The sequence below is a fragment of the Sus scrofa genome, chromosome 3, assembly GCF_000003025.6.
Source record: "Sus scrofa isolate TJ Tabasco breed Duroc chromosome 3, Sscrofa11.1, whole genome shotgun sequence".
NCBI lineage: Eukaryota > Metazoa > Chordata > Mammalia > Artiodactyla > Suidae > Sus > Sus scrofa.
This window is the reverse complement of record NC_010445.4, coordinates 103,098,584-103,123,567: the sequence shown is the minus strand read 5'-3', so window position 1 is coordinate 103,123,567 and position 24,984 is coordinate 103,098,584. Positions and strand designations below refer to the sequence as shown.

The 24,984-nt window shown below is 40.8% G+C and overlaps 2 protein-coding genes across 7 annotated transcripts in view; one reads left to right on the top strand and one right to left on the bottom strand.

The window, feature by feature from the left end:
* The window catches only part of HEATR5B (HEAT repeat containing 5B), a 118,529-nt gene extending 106,983 nt beyond the window's left edge, over positions 1-11,546 (bottom strand). For both annotated transcript variants that reach the window (XR_002342772.1, XM_003481246.4), the window contains exons 1-5: positions 11,420-11,546; positions 10,423-10,570; positions 6,452-6,663; positions 3,295-3,403; positions 1,360-1,509 (exon numbers count right to left, since the gene is read on the bottom strand). Coding sequence is in view for 1 of the 2 variants with exons in the window: in XM_003481246.4 (XP_003481294.1) it covers positions 1,360-1,509; positions 3,295-3,403; positions 6,452-6,663; positions 10,423-10,548 (597 nt within the window). In the remaining variant the exon portion in view is untranslated. The remainder of the gene's footprint in view (positions 1-1,359; positions 1,510-3,294; positions 3,404-6,451; positions 6,664-10,422; positions 10,571-11,419) is intronic.
* GPATCH11 (G-patch domain containing 11) lies at positions 11,570-23,485 on the top strand. Of its 5 annotated transcripts, XM_021087631.1 has the most exons (10): positions 11,572-11,726; positions 13,302-13,421; positions 16,034-16,105; positions 16,789-17,015; positions 17,885-17,926; positions 18,851-18,971; positions 19,097-19,187; positions 21,286-21,390; positions 22,442-22,523; positions 23,380-23,472. In XM_021087631.1, exons 3-10 carry the CDS (start codon positions 16,047-16,049, stop codon positions 23,433-23,435), a joined length of 783 nt encoding a protein of 260 aa, XP_020943290.1. In that variant the 5' UTR covers positions 11,572-11,726; positions 13,302-13,421; positions 16,034-16,046; the 3' UTR covers positions 23,436-23,472. The 5 variants fall into 5 exon arrangements, 4 of the variants coding, with proteins under 4 accessions (XP_005662688.1, XP_020943290.1, XP_005662687.1 ...); XM_005662631.3 differs by lacking the exon at positions 13,302-13,421 and having other exon boundaries at positions 11,570-11,669; XR_002342775.1 differs by lacking the exon at positions 13,302-13,421 and having other exon boundaries at positions 21,286-21,434; positions 23,380-23,485.

Below are 24,984 nucleotides of genomic sequence, written 5' to 3'. Positions count from 1 at the left end.
AAAAAAAGAAGTCTCTACAAAGTACTCTCAAAACTCAGTAATAAGAAAACAATTTAGGAGTTCCCGTCGTGGCGCAGTGGTTAACGAATCCAACTAGGAACCATGAGGTTGCGGGTTCGGTCCCTGCCCTTGCTCAGTGGGTTAACGATCTGGCGTTGCCGTGAGCTGTGGTGTAGGTTGCAGACGCGGCTCGGATCCTGCGTTGCTGTGGCTCTGGCGTAGGCCGGTGGCTACAGCTCCGATTAGACCCCTAACCTGGGAACCTCCATATGCCGCAGGAGCAACCCAAGAAATAGCAACAACAACAAAAGAGAAAAGACAAAAAAAAAAAAAAAAAAAAAGAAAACAATTTACTCAATAAAACAATGTACAAAAATTTTTCAAAGAAGATATTATGGCAAATAAGAAGCACCTAAAAATATGATCATCATTTAGTCTGGAAATGCAAATTAAAGCCACAATGAGATACCTGTATATACCTATTAAGTTGGCTAAAATTAAAAAGATTAGCAATACCAAATGCTGCTGAAGATGTGAAGGAAAAATCTCATAGTACTTTGGAAAAGTGGCAATTTCACCCAAAATTAAATATAAATCTAGACTATGATCCAGCCATTTTACTCCTAGGTATTTACCCAAGCGAAAGGAAAGCATTTGTCCATACAAAAATTAGCATATAGATGTTCACGGCAGTTTTTGTATTTTTTTTTTTTTTTTGTAATAAGCAAAGCTGGAAGTAACCCAAATGTCTGCAATAGGTAAAGGAATATACCAATTGTGGAATAACGATACAATGAAATACTATTCAGCAATAAAAAGTAATGAACTACTGGTACATGTAACAACAGAGACAAACTCAAAATAATTATGCTGAGTAAAAGAACCCAGCACCCCCCCCCAAAAAAGTCATATACTATATGACTCCATTTCATATGTAATTTTATTTTATTTTATTTTTTTGGTCTTTTTTTGCTATTTCTTGGGCCGCTTCCACGGCATATGGAGGTTCCCAGGCTAGGGGTCGAAACGGAGCTGTAGCCACCGGCCTACGCCAGAGCCACAGCAATGTGGGATCCGAGCCGCATCTGCAACCTACACCACAGCTCACGGCAACGCTGGATCATTAACCCACTGAGCAAGGGCAGGGACCAAACCCGCAACCTCATGGTTCCTAGTCGGATTCGTTAACCACTGCGCCACCATGGGAACTCCTCATATGTAATTTTAGAAAATGAAATGAAACTAACCCATGGGAACAAAAATCATGCCATCATATTTTAAAATTTTAAAAGAAAAAAGAAAACATTGTTTAAGAGCAAGCAGGAGAGGAGCAAGGTTATAAATCAGCTGAGTACTAACCTTGGCAACCGCACATCGAACAGCCATTGACCTGTCAGTTAAGAGGGACCTGGCATTCTTGTAAATATCACGATGACAGGAAGCTGCTGCACCACCCAGTCCATTCAGAACTTTCTGTAGACTCATTAAGATTTCACTTCGCCCTTGAGACTACACATGAACATAAAGCAAATTTCACGTTTAAATAAAAACACACAAAAGTTCTCTGGGCCTAATGGTCTTACCTCTAAATGTAAATAGTAAGAATGAAAAATAAAAAAAGAATTCTAGAAAGTTCCTGAAAAGTAAAAATAATTAACTTTAATATTCATGACATTAGATTACAATAAGTAAACATATTCCAATGTTTGCATGACCTGTTGAAGTACAAATAATGAGAACATGACAAATTTAAAAGCTTCAATGTCATATGTCAAGAATCCGAATTTTCAGAATGTGAGAAGTATAAAGTACTTAAGAAGTAATATAAACCATCTAAAAGAGGAGAAAACATCCAAGACATTTTAAAAACTTCTCAGAGCTATGCCAAACTTCTTGTGACTAATTCCAATTCTTGTTTTCATACTCTTGTAGTGCTTGGTTAATATTTCTAATAGTATACTTATTCAAACATAGACCTCTTTCAGAGACTAAGGTTTCTGAGGTCAGGGAATGTATATTATTCATGTCTATATGCCCAATGCCTGAAAATATGTCCTTAATTCTAGTCTAATAAATGAACAGACAGTTCCCAGAAGAGGTCTTGTCCAAGAAATCTTTACCTTTCCTAGACAAAGAATTAGACCACAACAGCCCAGTGCTTGATCTATTTTTAGTTAACCCCAAGTGGATAAGGAATTTTTAGAAGCAATACCAAATTGACATGACAAATCAGAACTATTTTTACTTATATTAGCTGCTCTGGATTGTTCCTATGAGTTCAAGTGGGAATACCTGAGTAGAAGTCCTAAGCCCTATTACCTGTGAACATGACTCTACTTGGAAATAAGGTCTTCGTAGATGAAATCAAGTAAAGTTAAGATTGTACTAAATTAGGGTAGATGCTAATCCAATCATTGGTATCCTTATAATTGAAGAATCTGGACACAGAACACAGACGCATAGGGATAACAACATGTCACAACGGAGGCAGAGACTGGAGAAATACATCTGCAAACCAAAGAATACTACCAAATGCCAAGAATTGCCAACAATCACTAGAAGCTAAGGCATGAAAGGATTAGTCCCTAGGGCCATTAGAGGAAGCACGGCCCTGCTGGTATCTTGAATTCGGACTAATAGCCTCTAAAATAGTGAGACAACACATTTCTGTTGTTTTAAGCCACCCAGTCTGTGGTAATTTATTATGGCTGCTTGAAATTAATACATTGGCTATAGCACAAAAAATTAAATGGAACTGCAAAAATATCCCTAAGGCTAGAATTGCCATCGTGGCACAGTGGTTAATGAATCTGACCAGGAACCATGAGGTTGCAGGTACGATCCCTGGCCTTGCTCAGTGGGTTAAGGATCCGGTGTTGCCATGAGCTGTGATGTAGGCCGCAGACGCGCGGCTCGGATCCCCCGTTGCTGTGGCTCTGGCGCAGGCTGGCGGCTACAGTTCTGATTGGACCCCTAGCCTGGGAATCTCCGTAAGCCATGGGAGCGGCCTTAGAAAAGACAAAACAAACAAACAAACAAAAAAAAAACCCTAAGGCTAAATAAAAAATAATAACCTATTGTCAAGGAAAAGCATTCTTTCCTTTCTCCCTGAAATATGAAGTAGTGTACATTAAAACAAGGGGCATGTAATATTTCTTCCAGTAATTTTAAATTACCCTCTTGCTAAGTAATATGAGTACTTTGGTGATGGAAAAAGGCAAATATATATTTTTAACTGATATCAAACTCCTGTCACAAGCAAAACATTTAAATAATAATTGTTGTAAAACTTACCTCTGCACTTTTTAGAGATTTCAAAAGATTATTTACTGTTTCTGGAAACGCACTGCCCAACATTCTCCCCATTTTTTCATAAAATGCTCCAACACAAGCCACCGCAGCCCTGTAAAAAGCATTATTTTCACCAGTCACTGTTCAGATTAATAATTTTATCCTACTTTTCTCATTTTCAGAAATCAGTTTGTATTTGTACAGGACACTTTTGGCCACAAATCCTTAATTTTCAGCTTTCAAGAACACCTTGTTATTCTTTATAACAAATACTACAGTTAATCAAACTGTATACTTGTTAGGAAAACAAGAGAATAAATATATATTTACATAGAAAATCAAACCCATCCTTTGGAAAACCCAAGCCTTCCTTTGATGAGGACTTCCCAAAGTATGTCAACCCACAATAATCCCTCTTTTCTCTCATTATATATAACAATGTCAACCACTCATTTTGACAAAATTATATTGTTTATGGTGCTGTAACTTGACCATTTTATATGTCTCTATCTTATCCTACCTTGACAATCTAAATGTACATTCTAGAAAGAGGGAAGACAGTTTATACATTTCTGTATTGTTCATAGTGTCTACCTCTTGATATATAAATAACAGTAAGCAGTTATTTGTAATATTTCATCTAAATGGTTTTAATAGAACATTTGACTACACAGAAGAAGAGATGTAACAGCAGCCCATCTATTCCCATCTTCTTACCATCAATCATGTAAACAATAAATAAACGAATTGCTATAAGTTTAGCTAAGAGGCAGGAGCAGGGAACAGAGGTAAAGAGTGTGCCCTCTGGAGTCTGGCAAGTCTGTGCCTAAATCCTAGAACCTGACACATGATAGCTATGTGTTCTGAGCAAGTTACTCTGAGGCTGAAAGAGACTAAATAAATTTAGATTACCATTATACAAGCAATAACCAGTAGAATCAGGCACTCGACCTTTACCTTTTTGAATACAAATCCCACGCTTTTTTCATTACTCTACACACTGATAACAAAGATGAAAATGACTGATGTCACATTCCAGAATACATTAGGGAATTCCTAAACAGAACCCATGAATCCACTGGAAATACATATGAATAATATGTACTATGTAATAAATTCTACTTAATCAGAACTACGGAACTATGCGTGAATTTGCTAAGCGGTAGAGAACTAAATCATCAAGGTACAAACATAGCTTCAAACTCCAAAATAAACTGGAAAGCAAAAATAAATACTCTCTAATCTTTTCTAAAACTTTTTTGAGATCCATATCTATCCCAACAACACATAATTTAATCACTACATTTCCATAAAATAGACCTAAAAATCAGTGTCAGGGTTCAGAATAATTTTCCAATTTCCTCTAATTATACTGGCCCTAGATCCTTAAGTGTTGGTATTGTAGAGCTGTATCGTTGACATCTTCTCTTCCTAAGGTAATGTACTTTGTCCATACAAATGGTACAGCCTACTCCCAAATCTCCATTTTTTAACCGACCAAAGGGACATTCTCAGCTCAGGTCTCTGAAATCCACACAGGGTTTCCAATTACCTACTACACATGTCACTTGGCTATTTCCACTTGGACTCCAAATTCAACATGCCCAGAACTGGACTCAGCATCTTCTCCTCAACTAACTCCCCCATTTTGCATCTTTCCGTAAAGCACTATAAATAAGGTATAAATAAGCCATTTCTGTTTCCAATTATAAGTTTCCTTTGTCTAGAAAATCATTGGCAAACTACAACCTGCAGGCTAAATCTGACCCATCACCAGCCTGCCACCTACTGAGGTAAACAGACGTTTTATTGGGAGTTCCCATTGTGGCTCAGTAGGTTAAGGACCTAATACAGTCTCTGTGAGGATGGTGCTGCCCTAAGCTGTAGCATAGGCTGCAGATGAGGCTTGGAACCACTGTTGCCGTGGCTGTGGTGAAGGCTTCAGCTGCAGCTCCAATTCAACCCCTAGCCTGGGAACTTTCATATGCCTAGGTGTGGTCATAAAAAGGAAAAGAAAAATAATAAAGTTTTATTGGAACACAGCTCTACTCATTTATTTATACACCGTCTATGGCAGAGTACTTACAACAGAGATGCGCACTCCACAAAGCCAAAACTATTTATTATTTGGCCCTTGTCATAAAATTTGCCAATCCCTGACCTATCACATCCATCTTCCCCTTTCCCGTCTTAGCCCCTTACTCGATTCCTTTTTTTATTATTATTTTTAATAGTTATTTCCCCAATACAATTTTTTTCTACTGTATAGCATGGTGACCCAGTTACACACACATGTACACATTCTATTTTCACACATTATCATGCTCCATCATAGGTGACTAGACATAGTTCCCAGTGCTAAACAGCAGGATCTCTCGACTCATTCCCACGTATCCTTTCTTGATGGTTGATCTTTGGCTGCTGCGGCTTCTTTGAGAAGCCTTCTTTGACACTGCCCTCCCCTCACATTACAGCTAAGCTCACTGAAGTGTTAGTTCCCTCCCACAGCACACCTCGACTATACTGCTGATAACTGCTGATTTTCTCATTTAAATCTTTCACAGGATGCATCGATATGGCCATCATCCTCAAGACTTGTTCTGAAAATCTCTGCACTTAACTCAAACCACAAGTATGGGCTTGGAGTTGGGCTAAGCCCTTAATTCAGGGGTCAGCAAACTTGCAGGAAAAATGGTGTCTCAGGTACTCAATTCTGCCGTTTTGGCGTGAAAACCTACCACCTAAATGAAGCAATATATCTGTATTCTAACAAAGTTTTATTTACAAAATAGGTGGCAAGCTGGATTTGGCCTGTAGGCTATAGTTTGCCTATTCATGCCTCAATCTCATCACCTAGACAATCTTTACTTTTCTTTCCAACCTGGCCAAGAATATCATCTTCATCCGAAATTACCAAAAGCTCCTATACAAATTGCTGACATCATACCAATTCTTTGCAGTTTGCCCAAAGTCCCATGGTGAATGGAACATAAGCTGAAATGGAACTCCTTCACCAGATCCACTTAGAGCTTTTACTGTCAGCAGCATGACTCAGGTTCCATCTGCCTGGGGGTCTTTATGATTAGTAGACCTTTATTAAGATCAGTTATTCTGAAACAACAAACACGTTTCAAGGGTCACTCTCAAAGTAAGTACTTACAGTTTCGTTGGTAAGTAGGCTGCAGTGTCATCTTTATTTCTGATAATGTCATTACATTTGTCGAGTGTTTGAAAAACAGTGAAAGTATCCCCAATGCTATAAAGGGCTGCAAGATTTTTAGCCAACAGTTTTCGCGTAGGTGGTCCAGGTGAACTACTTATTAATCCAGTTAATTGTTCAACAAGTTTTTTCTGTTTTTCCTTTACATCAGTCTGTTATAAAAAAAATAATAATGTCAACAGTTTCTTTCCTATATATACTTCTGTTACCTTTTAATCAAAATTTTAAAATACTTGGAGTTCCCATTGTGGCTCAGTGGAAACGAACCCAACTAGTATCCACGAGGATACAGGCTGTATCCCTGGCCCTGCCCAGCGGGGTAAGAATCCGGTGTTCTCACAAGCTGCGGCACAGGTCACAGACTCAGCTCCGATCTGGTGGTACAGGCAGGCAGCTGTAGCTCCGATTTGACCTCAGCCTGGGAACTTCCATATGCTGCCGGCACGGCCCTTAAAAAAATAAAGACAGAAAAAAAGACCTAAGGCACTCTAATAATTGAAGTATGTTACATATAGAACCATAAATGAGAATTTTCAAGGTAAAGAAAAGTTCAGTAAGAAATGAGCCATTCTTGGAGTTCCCACTGTTGTGCAACAGGTCGGTGGTATCTTGGGAGCACTGAATCACAGGTTCAATCCTTGGCCTGGCACAGTGGGTTAAGGATCCGGCATTGCCCAGCTGTGGCTTAGGTTGTGACTGTGGCTCGGATCTGATCCTGGCCCAGGAATTCCAGGTGCCGCAGGGTGGACAAAAATGAAAATAAATAAATACGTAAATAAAATAAAAAAGAAATGAGTCATTCTTTCCCAGATTAAATATTCTTTGTTCCCCTCCAGTTTCACAAAGTTGGTTGCCAATTAAAGTGACTACTCTAGATCCAAAAAGTTTCCAGGCTGACTGAGAAATAAAACCAAAAGTAAAATGATGTAAAATACTGGGCGTATGGATACAAAATATTGATGTCTTGGAACTCAGATAGGGTCCTCGGTAAAAGCAAAGTCAGTAGTTCATAAAATTACAGGTCAGTAAATAAAACCAAAAGAAACCCTGAAGAGCCCTATGTAACAGAAAAAATATTCAGATCTACTAATAATCAATACTGAGAATTCATTCGTTCAAGAAATACTTATTGGGCACTTATATGCCATGCACTATTCTGGACACTGGGGTAAAAGGGTGAACCTAATAGACAAAATCTCTGCTCTCGTGAAGTTGACATTCTAGTCGTGAGAAACAGTTTACCAAATAAACAAATGAATAGTTGAGTTTACTCTTTTGTATAGATTAGGAAGAAAGGCATCTCTGAAAAGTGAAGATGCGAGTTGTGAAGACATCGGGGAGAAGAATATTCCAGGCAGGGAACAAATGCAAAGGCCTTGAGGCGGGAGCATGCTTAGCATGCTTGAGGACAGCAAGAAGCCAGTGTGGCCAGAGCAGAGTAAGACAGAGGAAGTGGGAAGAGATGAAGTCATAATGGTAGAAAGGACAAGGTCGTGTACTGCCTCAAACACCATGGTAAGAACCTTGCATTTTATTGAGAGTTTGAAGCAGAGGAGGGTCATGATTAAATGCTTTAACAGGCTCATTCTGACTACTGAGCTAAAGACAGTCTATACGGTCATGGAAAGCACTGGGGAAAGGACAGGTGTGGAAGGGTGAAAATGAGAATTTGGTTTTAAACATCTTAACTTTGAATGCCGGTTAGATATCCAAGAAAAGGTGTGGAGCAGGTTGTTAGCTATCTGGGAGTTGTTATGACAAAGATGGTAGTAGATGGTAAAATCTTGAGAGATTAGATGATGTTACTGAGGGAATAAGCAAGGTATATATTTTTTAAAAAAAGAAAAAAGACTGCCCAGAACTGAGAAAGAATTAGCAAAAGAGAATGAAGAGTAACTAGTGAGGTAGGAAGAGAACTAAGAGCAAATAGTGTCAGAGTTCCCATCATGGCACAGGGGAAACAAATCCGACTCAGAACCATGAGGTTGTGGGTTCAATCCCTGGCCTTGCTCAGTGGGTTAAGGATCTGGCATTGCTGTGAGCTGTGGTGTAGGCTGCAAACAAGGCTCAGATCTAATGTGGCTGTGGCTGTGGTATAGGCCAGCAGCTGTAGCTCCAATTTGACACCTAACCTGGGAACCTCCATATGCCACGTGTGCGCCCCTAGAAAGGGGGGAGAAGCAAATTGCATCTTGGGAACCACGAAGAGGAAAAATTTCACATCAACAGTAATGATAATTTATTCTCTAATTTGGGGAAGAGTGTACACGTGTTCATGTTATTACGCTGCATTTTTAAAACTTTTATTGAAGTACAGTTGATTTACAATGTTGTGCTATGCTTCACAATTTGGATATACTTTTAATATACCTTCTATTTTTCAATTTCACAATGAAATAAAAAATATTTTAAGTGTTTCAAGTCAGAAGATAAGCTATGTTAAAAGCTGCTGACAAGTCAATTAAAACAGAAGACTGACCATTTGCTTGGGCAATACAAGATCTGTTTCAGTGGAATGGAGCAACAAATACCCCCACCTGGAGTGGGTTTAAGAGAAAATAGAAACTTCTAATTAAAGACTGTAAATGAATCCGCATTAATTCTGGCTCTCCAGAAACTAAAAAACCAACCCCCTCCCTCCACAAATATACAAGGTCAAAGAAAACAAAAAGAATTAACGCAAAATATAGAAGCCAGGTATCTGCAACACAGAAAGCTAAGAAGAGACACAACTTTAAACAGAACCCCGTAACAGCTCATGTTTGCTGCTGTTTTGAGGCCCTAAGTACTTATGGAGGGGTGAAGTTGTGAAAGGAATGGTTGAGAGCCTAAGTAAGAAGCTATAAGATTCCCATATTTCTCTCCTCCTCTGGACTTATCAAGATCAGGCACAGCTATGGGCCAGGAAAACTACACTGAAAATAGGGGAATTAAGTAAAAGTTTACACACTGAATGCTGAAGTCCCCAGCCTTCTCCCTTAAATTCTGGAACCTAGGCAGCTAGTCATACCCTAGACTTTTTACTAGAATAAAAAAGTCTCTTCTAGGAAATGACTAACCAAGAAAAACTTAAAGGGGTTCCTCAAAGAATTGGACTAGTCTATGGCAAAAACAGTTAACAAACTTCAGGAGTTTTCCATTGTTTCCCCTGCTCAGCAGTAACAAACCTGACTAGTATCCATGAGGATGCAGCTTTGATCCCTGGCCTTGCTGAGTGGGTTAAGGATCTGGTGTGCAGAGAGCTGTGGTATAGGCTGCAGATGTGTCTCCGATCTGCTGTGGTGCAGGCCAGCACCTACAGCTCCAATTCGACCCCTAGCCTGGGAACTTACATATGCTGCAGGTGTGGACATTAAAAAACAAATAAAAAAAGTCACTCTGCAGAGAAAACCTTTTACTACTCGCTCTTAAATTTGAGCAGACAGCCAAAAATCATCGGATGGTTAAGGAAAGCATCTAATTTTAAAGACCAAAAATAAAACACAAATAAAAGTAACCTGGGTGAAAAGATTATGAAGAAAGAAAGAAAATGAGGGGAGAAAACCTACTATTAACTCTTCAGAGAGATTAGTGAAGATAATGGAATTGCTACACAGCACTGATGGACCACTTGATGTTGGAGATAATGAATTTAAAGTGACAGCAATCACAAAATCATGTTTTTCCCCACTCACATTCAGATGTCCAGGTAGAAACAAAAAATCTCTATCCAGGGAATAAACTGAATTTAAATGAGGTTTGGGTTTTGCCACGGGATAGAAAAAGGACAGACAAAAAACTCTTAGTGCAATATTCTCAAGTTCCATAAGTGACCCACAACCTTTCCAAAATACACTGTGTTTTCTTACAAATTATGAACACAAAATACTCTTTGTAAAGTTAAGCCAACTAGAAAAAAAGCAATACCATACCTTGTTGGCAGCAACCAAAACTTTATCAAGAAACCTCAACCATTCAAAAATAAAAACTGGTCTCTTTGCTTCAGTGATTTGAGCCAAAGCTTCTTCATTCAGCAATAAACTGTGGGCTAACTCCATTACTGAAGCTTTAAATTCACACCTTAAATAAACAAATTTTGAAATACCAGTAAGGACCTGTTAATGTTAAATATCAAGCTTAATTAATGTAGTCACACAGAAATCTCATTTCATTTGGGGGAAATTTAACATCTCTGAGGTAAAACCTGAGACCCTGCATTTTAATTTTAAAGGACAAGGGTACAAACAAAAACAAATGAAAGACATGCCTGGTGAGGAAGAATGAATAATGGGGTCAAAAAAATTAAATACTGCAAATAAGACATTATTCTAGAAAAAAAAAATACCTAGCAACACGTCATTAATTCATTCCATAAATGGGAAAACTGAAGCACGAGATTAAACACCAGCTGGGCCTGATAACTCATCTTCCTTTTTCTCTTTCACCGCTGGGTGCACAGCACCCTTCCCCTTCCCCTGCTGCACCTGCCCCAGGAGGACATCAAAACGCCCCAGGAGAAAGATTCCGCACTGAAAGCCTCAGAGTCTTCCTACGAGGATGAGGGGGCGGCGGCTAGGTCCCTGCGGCAGCCGAAGCTTCAGCAACAACCCCTGGAGTGGGCGGTCCAAGAACGCAGCTGGCCGAGGCCGCGCAGCTGCAGGGCTGGGTTAACCTGGCTACTTGCAGGACTCTGGAGTGACTCCGGGCCTGTGGGAAATGCAAGAAGCCGCCGCAGGCCTCGGCCAGTTCACCGGGCTGTCAGCCCCAGGAGGCGGCGGCGGCTCGGAAACGAGCCCGCCGCCTGAAAAGGGAAAATGTTCACTACGAACTCGAATTCGGCCCCCAGCCCTCTGACAATGTAGTGGGGTCCTTTGGGAGGGGTGTGCATGTCAACGTGCACGCTTTAGCGGCGGAATGGGGAAACCTCACCTCCTAGTCTAGCAGGGGCAGGTCAGCTGAGGTCCAGAGCCAGAAGCCGCTTCCAAAGGACCCGGATGCCCCGCCTCCCGCTCCCAGACCAGCCGGAAGCGGGGAAAGAGCGCTTGCGCGGAAAGCTGATCCTGCGCAAGCGCACTTAACCACGTCCGCCTAGCCCCGCCCCGATTGCCGCAGCTTTCCAATTGATTCTGTCTGCTGAAACTCGGAGGCGAGCAGAGGCCCAGTGGTCTTGCGCGGATTGGTAAGCGTCTTCGCGGCTCGCGTTCTTGCCAGCTGACCTCAGGTGAGGAGCTGCCAGGTAAGGAAGCGAAGGAGTTATGGGAGCCTGATAGAATGGTGAAGGGCGGTGATCAGTGCACAGTCTATGACTATCCATCACGCCATCGCCAGTGTTACCACCCGTGAGTGGTCCCGTCTGTGGGACGCTTGCAGCTGGGAGGGGCGCGAGAGAGGGGGTGTCAGCGGTCCCTGAGGGGAGTGTTTGGGACTCAGGCGTTTCTTGTCACCTTTCTAGGGTTCATTCAACTACGTAGTCCATCTCTCCACTAGGATGTGTAATGGGATTCTCCCGCCCGCTCTATGCCAAAAGACAAAACAAAACACAAAACAAAACCTGACACTACAATCTAACTGCTCTCAAACACTCGTAACTCCATTCAGCCCAAAAGCCTTTTGGAGTAATTTTTGACGTCGATCTTTCACACGCCACCTCCAGTCCGCCAGCACATTGTTTTAGCTCTGTCTTCAGAATATAGCCAGAATCCGATCACTTCCCAACACTTCCACGGCCTCCACTGTGGTCCAAGCCACCATCATTCTGCCTGGATTATCGCCTTACGAAGTTTATGCTTGTGCTTGAAAGGAATAGATGATGCTAAAGTATACTGTACTCATAAGAATGAGGCTTTTAAAAGACCTGTAACCCCCAATCTGATCTGCCTAGCACTTTAGACCCAAATGGGTCCCTTAAAAATAATCGAATCCTATTTCCAGTAGAATGAGTTCTGAGATTTTTTTGTAGTATGAAGCAAGGCATTTAGCCATACTGAATCTTAATTTCTTCAACTAGAAAGTGGGACTCTCTATTCCTACCTTACAGAGTTGTTAATGATAATTTAATGGGATAAAAATGTGTGATATACTAGGTAGGTGCTAAACCATTATGTGTAAAAAAGCTACTATTGCCAATGAAACATCTGAGGTTTAGAGACACTGGGTGAATTACCACAATTGTTGTATATAATCTTACATACTTTTAACTTACTGTACTATAATAAAAAGAAAAATAAGCAAAACTAAACTATAATGTTTAAGGATGTGTGTGTGAATAATGAAAGCATAAAGAAAAGGAGGGAAGTGGCTGGAGGAGATAGGATAAGGTCAGAGACAAAGGGCTTCTGGGTGACTGACAAGGTTCTATCTCTTAATGTGGGTAATTTCTGTTATCTTTTGAAGTATAACAAATTATTCTAAAATTTCTCATCTAGAAATAAGTATAATCATTTATCATCTCACACTTTCTGTGGGTCAGGAGATTGTTAGTGGTTTAACTCAGCTTGGAGTTTAAGAAGTTGTAGCGAAGATGCCAGCCCACACCGAGTCATCTGAAGGCTTGGCTGGGGCTGGAGGATCCATTTCCAAGGTGGCTCACTCATGTTGTTCCCAAGTTTGTGCTGGTTGTCAGCAGGAGGCCTCAGTTCCTCCTGTGTGGACCTTTCCATAGAGCTGCTTAAATATCCTTGCTACTCAAAGGCTGACTTCCTCCAGGGTGAGTTAACTAACTTAAGAGTTAGAGTGATCTAAGACCTATAGTGCCTTTTATGACTAAGAAGTCACACTCCACCATTTCCACAATATCCTCTTGGTTACACAGGCTAACCTGTTCACTGTGGAAGAGGACTACATGAGGATGTTGGAAACCAAGAGGCAAGAATCATTGGAGGCCACTGGGGAGGCTACTACATGGTTACAAGAGTGTTTGCCTCATAAAAATGTACTAAACTATATATTTATTTTATGCAGTTCTCTGATATGGTAACAAAAATATTTTTAGAAAAATAAGATATAATGACACAGGAAAAAAGTATTCTGTTATTACAAAATCGTAAATATAATTAAAGACTTCTATTGTCCTTGTCATAGCTAAGCACTGAGAATTTAGGATGTGTGGGACACAGTGGTAGGCAGTGGGTATACAGGGGAGTGGCCCTTGTGGTTTATGTTGGGAAGATAGACATTAAAAAATATTAAAAACAGGAGTTCCCGTTGTGGCTCAGTGGTTAACAAATCCGACTAGGAACCGTGAGGTTGCAGGTTCGATCCCTGGCCTTGCTCAGTGGGTTAAGGATCTGGCGTTGCCATGAGCTGTGGTGTAGATTGCAGATGCGGCTTGGATCCCAAGTTGCTGTGGCTCTGGTGTAGGCTGGTAGCTATAGCTCCAATTAGACCCCTAGCCTGGGAACCTTCATATGCCACGGAAACAGCCCTAGAAAAGGAAAAAAGACAAATATATATATATATATATAGTGCTGGTTATATATATATATAAAATGATTACAGTGATATTTCTTCATCCAGTGTAATTATCCAGACTCTTGTTTGCAGTTGTCAGAAACCCTACTCAAACAAGCTTAAGTGATGAGGAAATCCATTAGCCTGTGTAACTAGGAAGAATTCTAGGTCACAGCATTCAGAAAGAGCTTCAGGAATCAGGGCTTTGGGAACTAGGGTTGGAGACTCATTGCTTTTGGGCCTTTGACCAACTTTCTCTATCCGGCTTTGTTCTGCAGAACAGGCTCCTTTTGAATGGCCAAGAAGATGGCCATCCACAGCTCAGTTTCACGTACTTGAAGTTCAGAAACTCAAAGAAGAGAGCCTCTTTTCCCTGCAATCCATGTATTCATGTCACTAAGGAAAGAGTTGCTTTCGGCCCTGTTTAGGTCCTCCTCTCCCATCTTGCTGAGACCCAGGATGCAGTAATTGGCCATCTTATGCCTAAGATTGCCACCCTCCACTAGATCCACAAGGAGGGCAGAGGGCTAGGTTTCCAAAGGAAAGGGTGGTGAGCAGGCAAAAACAGCATATGTGGGCTACAACAAGTGACTCCCCTTTTGTATCCATCAACTGGACCAGTAGGCTCACCTGGGAACCTGTTAGAAATGCAGACTCTCAGGCTCCAGCTCAAAATCAGACTCTTCAGTTTAAGAAGATCCTGGGACAATGCATATACACAAGAAAGTTTGAAGTGTGCTTTTCTGGATAATTATTTTATCTCTTTAAGGATTAATAATTACATGATATTAACTATTTTGAATGGAAACTCCCCCCAGATTTTCCATATAAGTAAAGAGTTAACCATATAAAGTCCTGAATGAACAGCTTGAACATAAAGTGCTTTAGAAAGTGCTTTCTAAAGCATAAAGTGCTTTAGAAAGAGGCTTGGAGTGGTCAGAACATGTTTTTCTGAGGGAGAGTAGCCTAGGCCTAGGCGGAAGGAATGGTCTGTGTTGTGTGCAGAGAGCAATGAGACCATGAGGCATGAGTAATGAATCCTAAAGGAGAGTCAGGTCAGAACATGAAGGATCTCTCTTGCTACCATGTTAAAGCGAGGGTTCCTCCATTGTCCACAGGGTAAAGTTTATTGAAGGATTTGAAACAGTCAAGTTACATGGCCTGATTTCTGTTTTATTTTAATTTTATTTTTTGTCTTTATACGGCCGTATTTGCAGCATATGGAAGTTCCCAGGCTAAGGGTGGAATTGGAGCTGCAGCTGCTGGCCTACAACACCACAATAGCAACACCAGATGCAAGCCACATCTGCAACCTATACCACAGCTAACGGCACACCAGGTCCTTAACCCACTGAGTGAGGCCAGGGTTCAAACCTGGGTCCTCATGGATACTAGTTAGGTTTGTTACCGCTGAGCCACGACGGGAACTCACTGACTTCTGTTTTAAAAAGCCACTCTGGAGAAGTTGTAGAGGATTTGGAAGAAGAGAGGCCAAAGGCAATGAGACCAATTAGAAAGTCATTATGGGGAGCTGCCATTTTGGCATAGCAGAAATGAATCCGACTAGTATCCATGAGGATGCAGGTTCAATCCCTGGCCTTGCTCAGTGGGTCGGGGATCCCAAGTTGCTGTGGCTGTGGCATAGGCTGGCAGCCGCAGCTCCAATTCAACCCCTAGCCTTAGAACCACCATATGCTGCAGGTGCAGCCCTAAAAAGCAAAAAAAAAAAAAAAAAAAAAAAGTCATAATAGTTCAGGTGAGAAAGAAATGCCAGAACTAAAACACTGGTCACAATTACAGGGAAAAAAATGCCTATGAAGGATAATACGGAGGAGGAGCTGACAGATGTTTATAAGAGGTCAGGAAGGGGGAGACCTTAATTTGGAAATCTGGGATAAAGGAGGGCTGGGGGGGAAGGGAATGAGTTGTTTGGACTGTTGAATTTTATAGCACTATCCAGAAAGATGTCAAAAGGGCAGTAGAATATGGAATGGAACTCTAAAGAAAGGTCATGGCTGGGGATGCATACAGGCTTATTTCCATTTTGGTAAGCTAAAATTTAGCAATTATTACTCTATCCTATTTGATTTCTAGATACTTTTGCCATATGAGGTTGAATATGGCAGAAGAAGAGGACTATATGTCTGATGCCTTCATTAATGTCCAGTAAGTAAACATGCACACCTCATTAATGTAGATTTTTAAGCAATGATATTGATTCTAAAAATGGGTTGGAAAGTTAGTCTTAACTGCTTTATGGAAACTCTCCTACATGTCTTAGTACAAAGATACTAGAAGTCACTTCTTCCCTTTTAATACTAAGCATTTTTCTTCTGTCTTTGATTCTTTTTATTCCCCTCTTCCAAGGAAAATTATTCTCCTCCTTTATTTCATCCCTTTTTTTTTTTTTTTTTTTTGGGCCATACTTGTGGCATGTGGAAATTCACAGGCAAGGGAGTGAACATGCACCACAGCAGTGACCTGAGCCGCAGCAGTGACAACACTCAGACCTGCTGAGCCACCAGGGAACTCCCCTTTATTTCATCTTATCATCCCTTCTACCTACCATTCAGCTCTTCTTTTTATTATTACCAACCTGGTAAAAAAATTAATCTAAACATTCCATTTCTAATTTCTTCAACTCTACACTTTTAGTTTCTTACAATCTGGTACCAACCTTCACCATTTTTACCACAGCCATTCTCACAGGACATTAGTTATGTTCTAATAGTGGTGATAACAAAAATGATCCTGGAGAAAGCACTGAAATATAAAATAGTGTCAAGTAAGTGGCAAAGTTATGAGAAACTCTTTACTCATCTAAAATAACCTTTTTCTTCATTCTTCAGAGAAGATATCAGGCCGGGCTTGCCAATGCTGAGACAAATCCGGGAAGCCCATCGAAAAGAAGAAAAGCAGCAAGAAGCTAATTTGAAAAATAGGCAGAAGAGTTTAAAAGAAGAAGAACAAGAGAGACGTGACATTGGGTTGAAGAACGCACTAGGCTGTGAAAACAAAGGGTTTGCTTTGCTCCAAAAGATGGGATATAAAAGTGGCCAGGCACTTGGCAAGAGTGGTAGGTCACGGCCAGAAAGAAACAGCTATTCCTAACCACCCAACGATAATGTATTCATGTGTCCCAGTGATGACTCTTTAATCTTTGTCCATCTACACAGAAATTAAACATCCTAGTCTCTTGTGTGTGGCAAGCTCATGGAGAACTTTCATCCTCACATATCCACTTTATTATTTATTTATTTATTTTTTCTCCCATATCCACTTTAGACAGCCATGTCCCATCAGGAGTTGCTCATCAGCTCAGCTCAGCTCAGCTCAGCCTTGAAGGCGCTAACAAGTGGGATGGACAAGACTTACATTGGAGACAGCAGCTAAGAATGGTGACAGGAAAGGGGTTAAGGGGTACAGTGGCCAAAGACAGTGGAGCAACATTGCAGCTGATGGCAGAACTGTGCACTGCCTGCTCTGTGCCCATGGCAGCTGCCCGAGTGGCCACTCAGTTGGAGAAGCTCCATTCTCAACTTCTCTTTTAGGAACGAGACTGCCTAGTAAGAGATAGAGGTCATATATACATTTTAGCTTCTAGAAGCTGTTTTCCTCTTCTCCCCTTGATTGTCATTGCTTTGATCTTCACCTAGCAAGGCTTTGCTCTCTCTTGAAGCTGCCACCCTCTTGGATATGTACCAATGTTTTCACTTCTTAAAACCTATCTTAAGGTAGCACTGAAGCTGTGCATCAGCCTTATTAGGACTAAGTATTTGAAGGCAAGGGAGGTAGTTGATTGTAGAGTATTGATGTTCAGATTTCAGTTTTGAGTATCATTGAAACTGGAGGGGAAATGTACAGAACATGGTCAAGTTGCATACCACACTCACCTGTAGTTTGAAGAAGAATTTCTAAAGTAGTTGATGTTTTGTTCTTTTTTAGGAGATGGTATTGTTGAACCAATTCCTCTCAGTGTCAAAACAGGTAATTGTTTTTGAGGCTATTTACTAGTAATCACAATTTCTGGCATGGATATTTGCTTAATTTTTGGATGGTGGAACTAATATTGTCCTTATAAGACACCCTCAGTAAAATGTTTCTTAGACTTCTGAGCCTTTTAAACTAAAAATAAAAGTAAGTTTTAGTGAGTATAAAATAAAATTTAGGAGTTCCCTAGTGGCTCAGTGGGTTAAGGATCTGATGTCACTGCTGTGGCGTGGGTTTGATTCCCTGGCCCAGGAGCTTCTGCATGCTGCAAGTGCAGCCAAAAAAATTTAAATCATAAAAATACAGGGGAAAAATTGTTGTAACCATTAAAAATGCAAAGATATTTTTGTTCACTGAGTGTCCTAAAAGTATTCTGAGACACTTTCTTGGAGTTCCCTTCATGGCTCAGCAGTAACAAACCTGACTGGTATCCTTGAGAACACGGGTTCCCTGGCACTGCTCAGTGAGTTAAGGATCTGGTGTTGCTGTGAGCTCTGGTGTAGGTTGCAGACACAGCTCGGATCCCACATAGCTGTGGCTGTGGCATAGGCTGGCAGCTACAGCTCTGATTTGACCCCTGGCCTGAGAACTTCCATATGCCAGGGTGCAGCCTGAAAAAGACAAAAAAAAGTTTTTCTTAATGAAGTAAAGAGAAAAAAACATTTTATTTGTTCATGATATTTATATGAAAGTATGACAGTTGATACTGTTTTCCCAACTTGATAAAATGCATATAGTATTACCATCTTATTAGATCAGACTTATGATTTTTATGAAAATTGAATTTTTTTTCCTCCTGTCCTTATCAAATGATTTTGAGTGATTGTACTCAAATTAGAATTGCACTTAATCTGTAAATATTTGTCCTGTTTTGAAATATAAAGTCGGTAAGTTTCTTTTCAGTGTTTTCTGTTTGAACAGGGAAAAGTGGCATTGGTCATGAGACATTTTTGAAACGGAAAGCAGAAGAAAAATTAGAAAGCTACAGAAGAAAAATTCACATGAAAAACCAAGCTGAAGAAAAAGCTGCAGAACAGTTTCGGTATTTGAGCTCTTTTTAGTTTCATCTTTTCTTTATCATGGGATGTTTCCTGCTACTTGGGCAATAATATGGATCAAGAGAGCACAGACCTCTACTGTACTATTTTATTTTTTTCTTTGAATTAGAATGCGACTTAAAAATAAGCAAGATGAAATGAAGCTAGAAGGAGATCTTAGAAGAAGCCAGAGAGCCTGTCAACAATTGGATACTCAGAAGGTAAGCCTTTTACCTGCTTTCAGTTTGGTAAGGTGTTTAGACACCCAGTATGATTAGGTGCATATTTGGAGAGAGAACTCCAGCCTGCTGTATCTACCCTTCTACCCATTAAAACTTTCATTTAATATGCACTATTGGCGCTCCCACTGTGATGCAACAGGATTGGCAGTGTCTTGGGAGCGCTGGGCCACGGAGGTTCGATCCCAGGCCCAGCACAGTGGGTTAGGGATCAGGCATTGCCACAGCTGTGGCTTAGGTCCAGACTGTAGCTCTGGTGATCTCTGGCCTGGGAGCTCCATATGCCATGGCACAGCCAAAGATGAAAAAAAAAAAATGTTCTACTGATACTCATAGTTACGACTTGTTCACTGCAGGAACCTGAGTAGTGTGAATTATCCACTAAGGGTTAAATACCATTTTTTCACTGAACTGTTCTCTGCTTATTTGGATATTGACCACTCAGAACAATCATGGGTGGAAATTCTGTTCACCAGAATATTTGGTTAACCAGAAAAGTCTTGTTTTCAGTCCATATTCAGTACCTCATGTATCTCTAACTAGTAAAATCATGGTAGAATACTATATTTCAGATTTGAATAGTTTTTAAAATTCTATCTTTGATTTGATTTGATTTTTTTTATTTTGATGGTTCCATTACCATCTTTTAAAAAAAATTTTTTTTTTTTTTGGTCTTTTTGCTATTTCTTTGGGCCACTCCCGCGGCATGTGGAGGTTCCCAGGCTAGGGGTTGAATCGGAGCTGTAGCTGCCGGCCTACTCCAGAGCCACAGCAACACGGGATCCGAGCCGCGTCTGCAACCTACACCACAGCTCACAGCGACGCTGGATCGTTAACCCACTGAGCAAGGGCAGGGACCGAAACCTCATGGTTCCTAGTCGGATTCGTTAACCACTGCGCCACAACGGGAACTCCCATTATTATTATTTTTTCGGCCACCCCCACAGCATTTGGAAGTTCTTGGGCCAGGGATCAAACCTGTACTAGAGCAGTGACAACACCAGATCCTTAACCCACTGAGCCACCAGGGAACTCCAATCTTTTTTTTTCTTTTAGAGTGAAGAGAACACTTAAATTTTTTTTATTAACTGTCTTGGATATTTGGGTCATGTTCTAAACTTATCTCAGAGATGCAATACTCTAATGGCCCATTTTTTAGAAAATAAAACAACTTCATTTAAAGTCTCAAAAATGTGGAGTTCTGGAGTTCCCATTGTGGTTCAGTGGTTAACGAATCCGACTAGGAACCATGAGGTTGCAGGTTCGATCCCTGGCCTTGCTCAGTGGGTTAAGGATCTGGCGTTGCCATGAGCTGTGGTGTAGGTTGCAGATGCGGCTTGGATCCCGAGTTGCTGCAGCTATGGCGTAGGCCGGCGGCTACAGCTCCGATTAGACCCCTAGCCTGGGAACCTCCATATTGCTGTGGGTATGGCCCTAGAAAAGACAAAAAGACCAAAAAAAAGAAAAAATGTGGAGTTCCTGTCGTGGTGCAGTGGAAACGAATCTGACTAGGAACCATGAGGTTGTGGGTTTGATCCCTGGCCTCGCTCAGTGGGTTAAAGATCAGGCATTGCCATGAGCTGTGGTGTAGGTCACAGATATGGCTCGGATCTGGCATTGCTGTGGCTGTGGTGTAGGCCAGCAGCTATAGCTCCGATGAGACCCCTAGCCTGAGACCCTCCATATGCCACAGGTGCAGCCCTAAAAAAGCAAAAAATACATAAATAAAGTCTCAAAAATGTGAAATTTCCCTCATATATAGATTCAATCCATCACTTTCTGTATTTCCATAGCACTTTATTTTGAATGTATGTCATGATACTTAAGATTTCCTAGCTTATGTGTATTATTTAATACCCATTAAGCTATTTATACCTGTAGCTTTTTCCTGCTAGACTGTCAGCAATTTAAGGCAGTATTCTAAGCAGGTTTTTCATCCCCGTAGTTCATAATGCAGTGTTTACTCTCAAAGCAACACTCAGTAAATATTTAATTGAAAGAATGAGTTCATGTTGATATGAACATATGTGTGATATCTAATATTCAGCTATGTTTAATTGGAAAAATTCTACATTTTCAGAACATTCAGGTTCCCAGAGAGGCATGGTACTGGTTGAGTCCTGAAGAGGAGACTGAAGAAGAGGAAGAAGAAGATGAAGATGAATATAAGAGTGAAGATTTAAGTGTATGTTTCGGCACCAGTTCCTTGAGCTGGCTGTCTCAGCCTTGGTACTGTTAATATGTTGAACTGGGTAACTGTTGTGGGGGCTGTTCTGTGCATTCTAAGATATATCTAGGAGCATTGGTGGCCCCCACCCATTAAAGTTGCACTTCCTCCTTGTGACAACCAAATGTGTCACCAGCCCCTGCTAAATTTTCTCCTGAGGGGAAAAATCACCCCTAGTTGAAAAGCACTGCATTATGGGTTTATATTATTAACCTCCAAATCAAAACTTAACATAATTTTTCCCTTTAACCTCAATTTCCCTTCTCACTTCAGTTTTAGTTTGGAGGAAGGATGAGCAAATGTAAATTCTGTTAACTTCTACCTGGTTTCCTATTGAGTTTCTGTAAGTGATTCTGAGTACCTCCCTCCCTGACCCATACACAAAACAAAGCAACATAGCACAATTCAAAAGAAATTGAGACTATTCAAGAAAATACACATTTCTTTCTTTCTTTTTTTTTTTTTTTTTCTTTTCTTTTTAGGGCTGCATGTGCAGCACACGGAAGTTCCCAAGCAAGGGTACTAGTCAGGTTCTTAACCCACTAAGCCACAATGGGAACTCCAAGAAAAACATATTTCTGTGGTTTACATATTGTGTAAAAGAGTTTGTAGGAAACATTCACAGTTTGAAAAACCTATGTTCCGCTTAACTGGGAGACCACTGATGAGAACTTTAAGGACAGAGAGTCGGTTTCACCCTTATCCCATCTGGAGGAGCTAGATTCTTTGAAAGCCAATGGGGTCTTTAGAGGATGCGGATTATAATAGAGCCAGCCAAAACCTATTGTTGAAATGTTAACAAGCTCTCTCTCTTATGTCTGGCACAATATCAAGGCAGCTGGTAAACTGAGACATATCCTAATATATTCTGCCTTTGACACTTCTCATGATTGGTTGAGAGTATAGCAAAAAATTTATGACCTTGGGCTAATTAAGCATGACCTAAGAGGCCAGAAAACCAAGATTTTGTTCAATGTGAATGGTTAATGTGTTTGTATCCTATGTCTAGGTACTGGAAAAATTACAAATATTGACTAGTTATTTAAGAGAAGAACATCTGTATTGTATTTGGTGTGGAACAGCCTATGAAGGTAAGAAGATAGTTTATACTTTTTAAAAACATTGAATATAAAACAGTCTTTGGTTTTAGTCTTGACTTTTTTGACTTTTTTTTTTTTTTTTTGCTATTTCTTGGGCCGCTCCCGCGGCATATGGAGGTTCTCAGGCTAGGGGTCCAATCGGAGCTGCAGCCACCAGCCTACGCCAGAGCCACAGCAATGCTGGATCTGAGCCGCGTCTGCAACCTACACCACAGCCCATGGCAACGCCGGGTCCTCAACCCACTGAGCAAGCGCAGGGACCGAACCTGCAACCTCATGGTTCCTAGTCAGATTCGTAAACCACTGTACCACGATGGGAACTCCGTCTTGACTTTTTTGAAAGTCACATCTTGCATAGACAATGGAAATTTTTTATTCTATCCAATGGCAATATTGGATGAATGCTTTAAAGAAATAGTGGATAGAGAATTAACTGAGGGTTGATTAAAGGTGCTTTTAACTTCTCAGAAACTGAATATGGGAGTTCCCATAGTGGCACAGCAGAAACAAATCCTACTAGCATACATGAGGCTGCAGGTTCAATCCCTGGCCTCCAGGGATTGGGGATCCAGCATTGCTGTGGCTGTGGTGTAGGCCAGCAGCTGCAGTTCCAATTTGACCCCTAGGCTGGGAACATCTATATGCCAAGAGTGTGGCCCTAAAAAGACCAAAAAAAAAAAAAAAAAAAAGAATTTTTGGTTTTTGTTGTCTGTATCTTTTCCCGGTTTGTTTAGCAGAGTAAGAAGCAAACGCAAAACTACAAAATACATGTTGTGCTGAAATAATTTTCTGGAATAGTTTACTATGCAATTTGTATTAATTGTTTTTTTCCTCCCATAAATTACAGATAAAGAAGACCTGTCTTCAAATTGCCCAGGGCCAACTTCTGCAGATCATGACTAAGATTATTCTCAATAAAGTCAAAGCTTGCAAATGTTATTGTTTCCTAAAAATAGACAGTTAAGCAGTTAGCATTCCCAAATTTTTGATGCCAGTAAAGAAAGAGGGGCTTTACATGTTTTGTTCTTTTTGGACATTAGAAATCGTTGTACTTTATTATTGTTTAATGACTTCAAAAACAATATAAGGCCATTTTAGAACACAAGTATGATAGACATGGGCAGTTACAATTTATAGATTTATTATTTATTTATTTATATTTGTCTTTTTAGGACCACACCTGTGGCATATGGAAGTTCCCAGGCTAGGGATCAAATCGGAGCTGCAGCTGCTGGCCTACACCACAGCCACAGCAACGCAGGATCTGAGTCATGCCTGCGACCTACCACAGCTCATGGCAACACCAGATCCTTAACCCAAATGAGCGAGGCCAGGAACCCAACCCACATCCTCATGGATTTAGTTGGATTCATTCCCACTAAGCCATGGCACGAATCACTATTGCTTTATTTTGATGCTTATGGGATTTAAGAACATCGACTATAAACTCTCTTTTTTTCCCACACTCCCATGGCATATGGGGCATTTGGAAGTTCTGGGGCCAGGGACTGAACCCACACCCCAGCTGTGACCTGAGCCACACAGTAACATTGCTGGATCCTCCATCCACTGCGCCACCAAGGGAACTCCCAACTGTTAACTCTCTTATTCCCTTCTTCACTTTGGAACAAGTTGAGAAATAAGACATGGGAGCTAGAAAGAGATCAAAACATCAGCTTTATCAATGAAGTGAAATGAAGAGCTAATTGACTTGTCCTTCAGTCCTCTTGGTGAGAGACATCCCTGGTTGAGAGAACTACAGATCTGGCTTCCCAGGGACAGAGCCCATCTTTGCATTTGGAGACCAGTTAGTGCTCAAAGTGAGAGAACCAATCCCTCAGGGTTGAGGCCACATGCTCTCAGTTCCTTTTCCCAAAAATCACTCATCAGATGAGACACCTCTCTGTTGAGAAGGAAGGAATATCGGTTCACAGAGCTTGTTCTCAACACTTCTCTCTTCCAAAGAGCAAAAAGAAATTCCCTTCCCTCCATGCAAGCATGAGGAGGAGGGGGAAAAGTATCCCCCTCAATAAGAGTAATAGTTCCCATTGTGGCACAGTGGAAGCAAATCTGACTAGTATCCAGGAGGATGCAGGTTCGATCCCTGGCCTCACTCAGTGGGTCGGGGATCTGGCGTTACCGTGAGCTGTAGTACAGGTCCCAGACATGGCTCAGATCCCATGGCACTATGGCCGTGGTGTAGGCGGGCAGCTGCAGCTCTGATTCAACTCCTAGTAAGAGTAATATCAGAGGCAATATTCCATTAATAGTACTTAAATCTAATTAGTTTTAGAAACAAAGTAATTATGATATTCTGTAAAATTGTGAGTTTTCATGGCAATGTGTATATACATTGTAAGTCAACTGTGCAAGTTTTGACTAATAATTGGGTGTAACCTTAATTATCAGGTGATCCAACTTCTTAATCCTTTTAACAACATTCCCAAGGTAG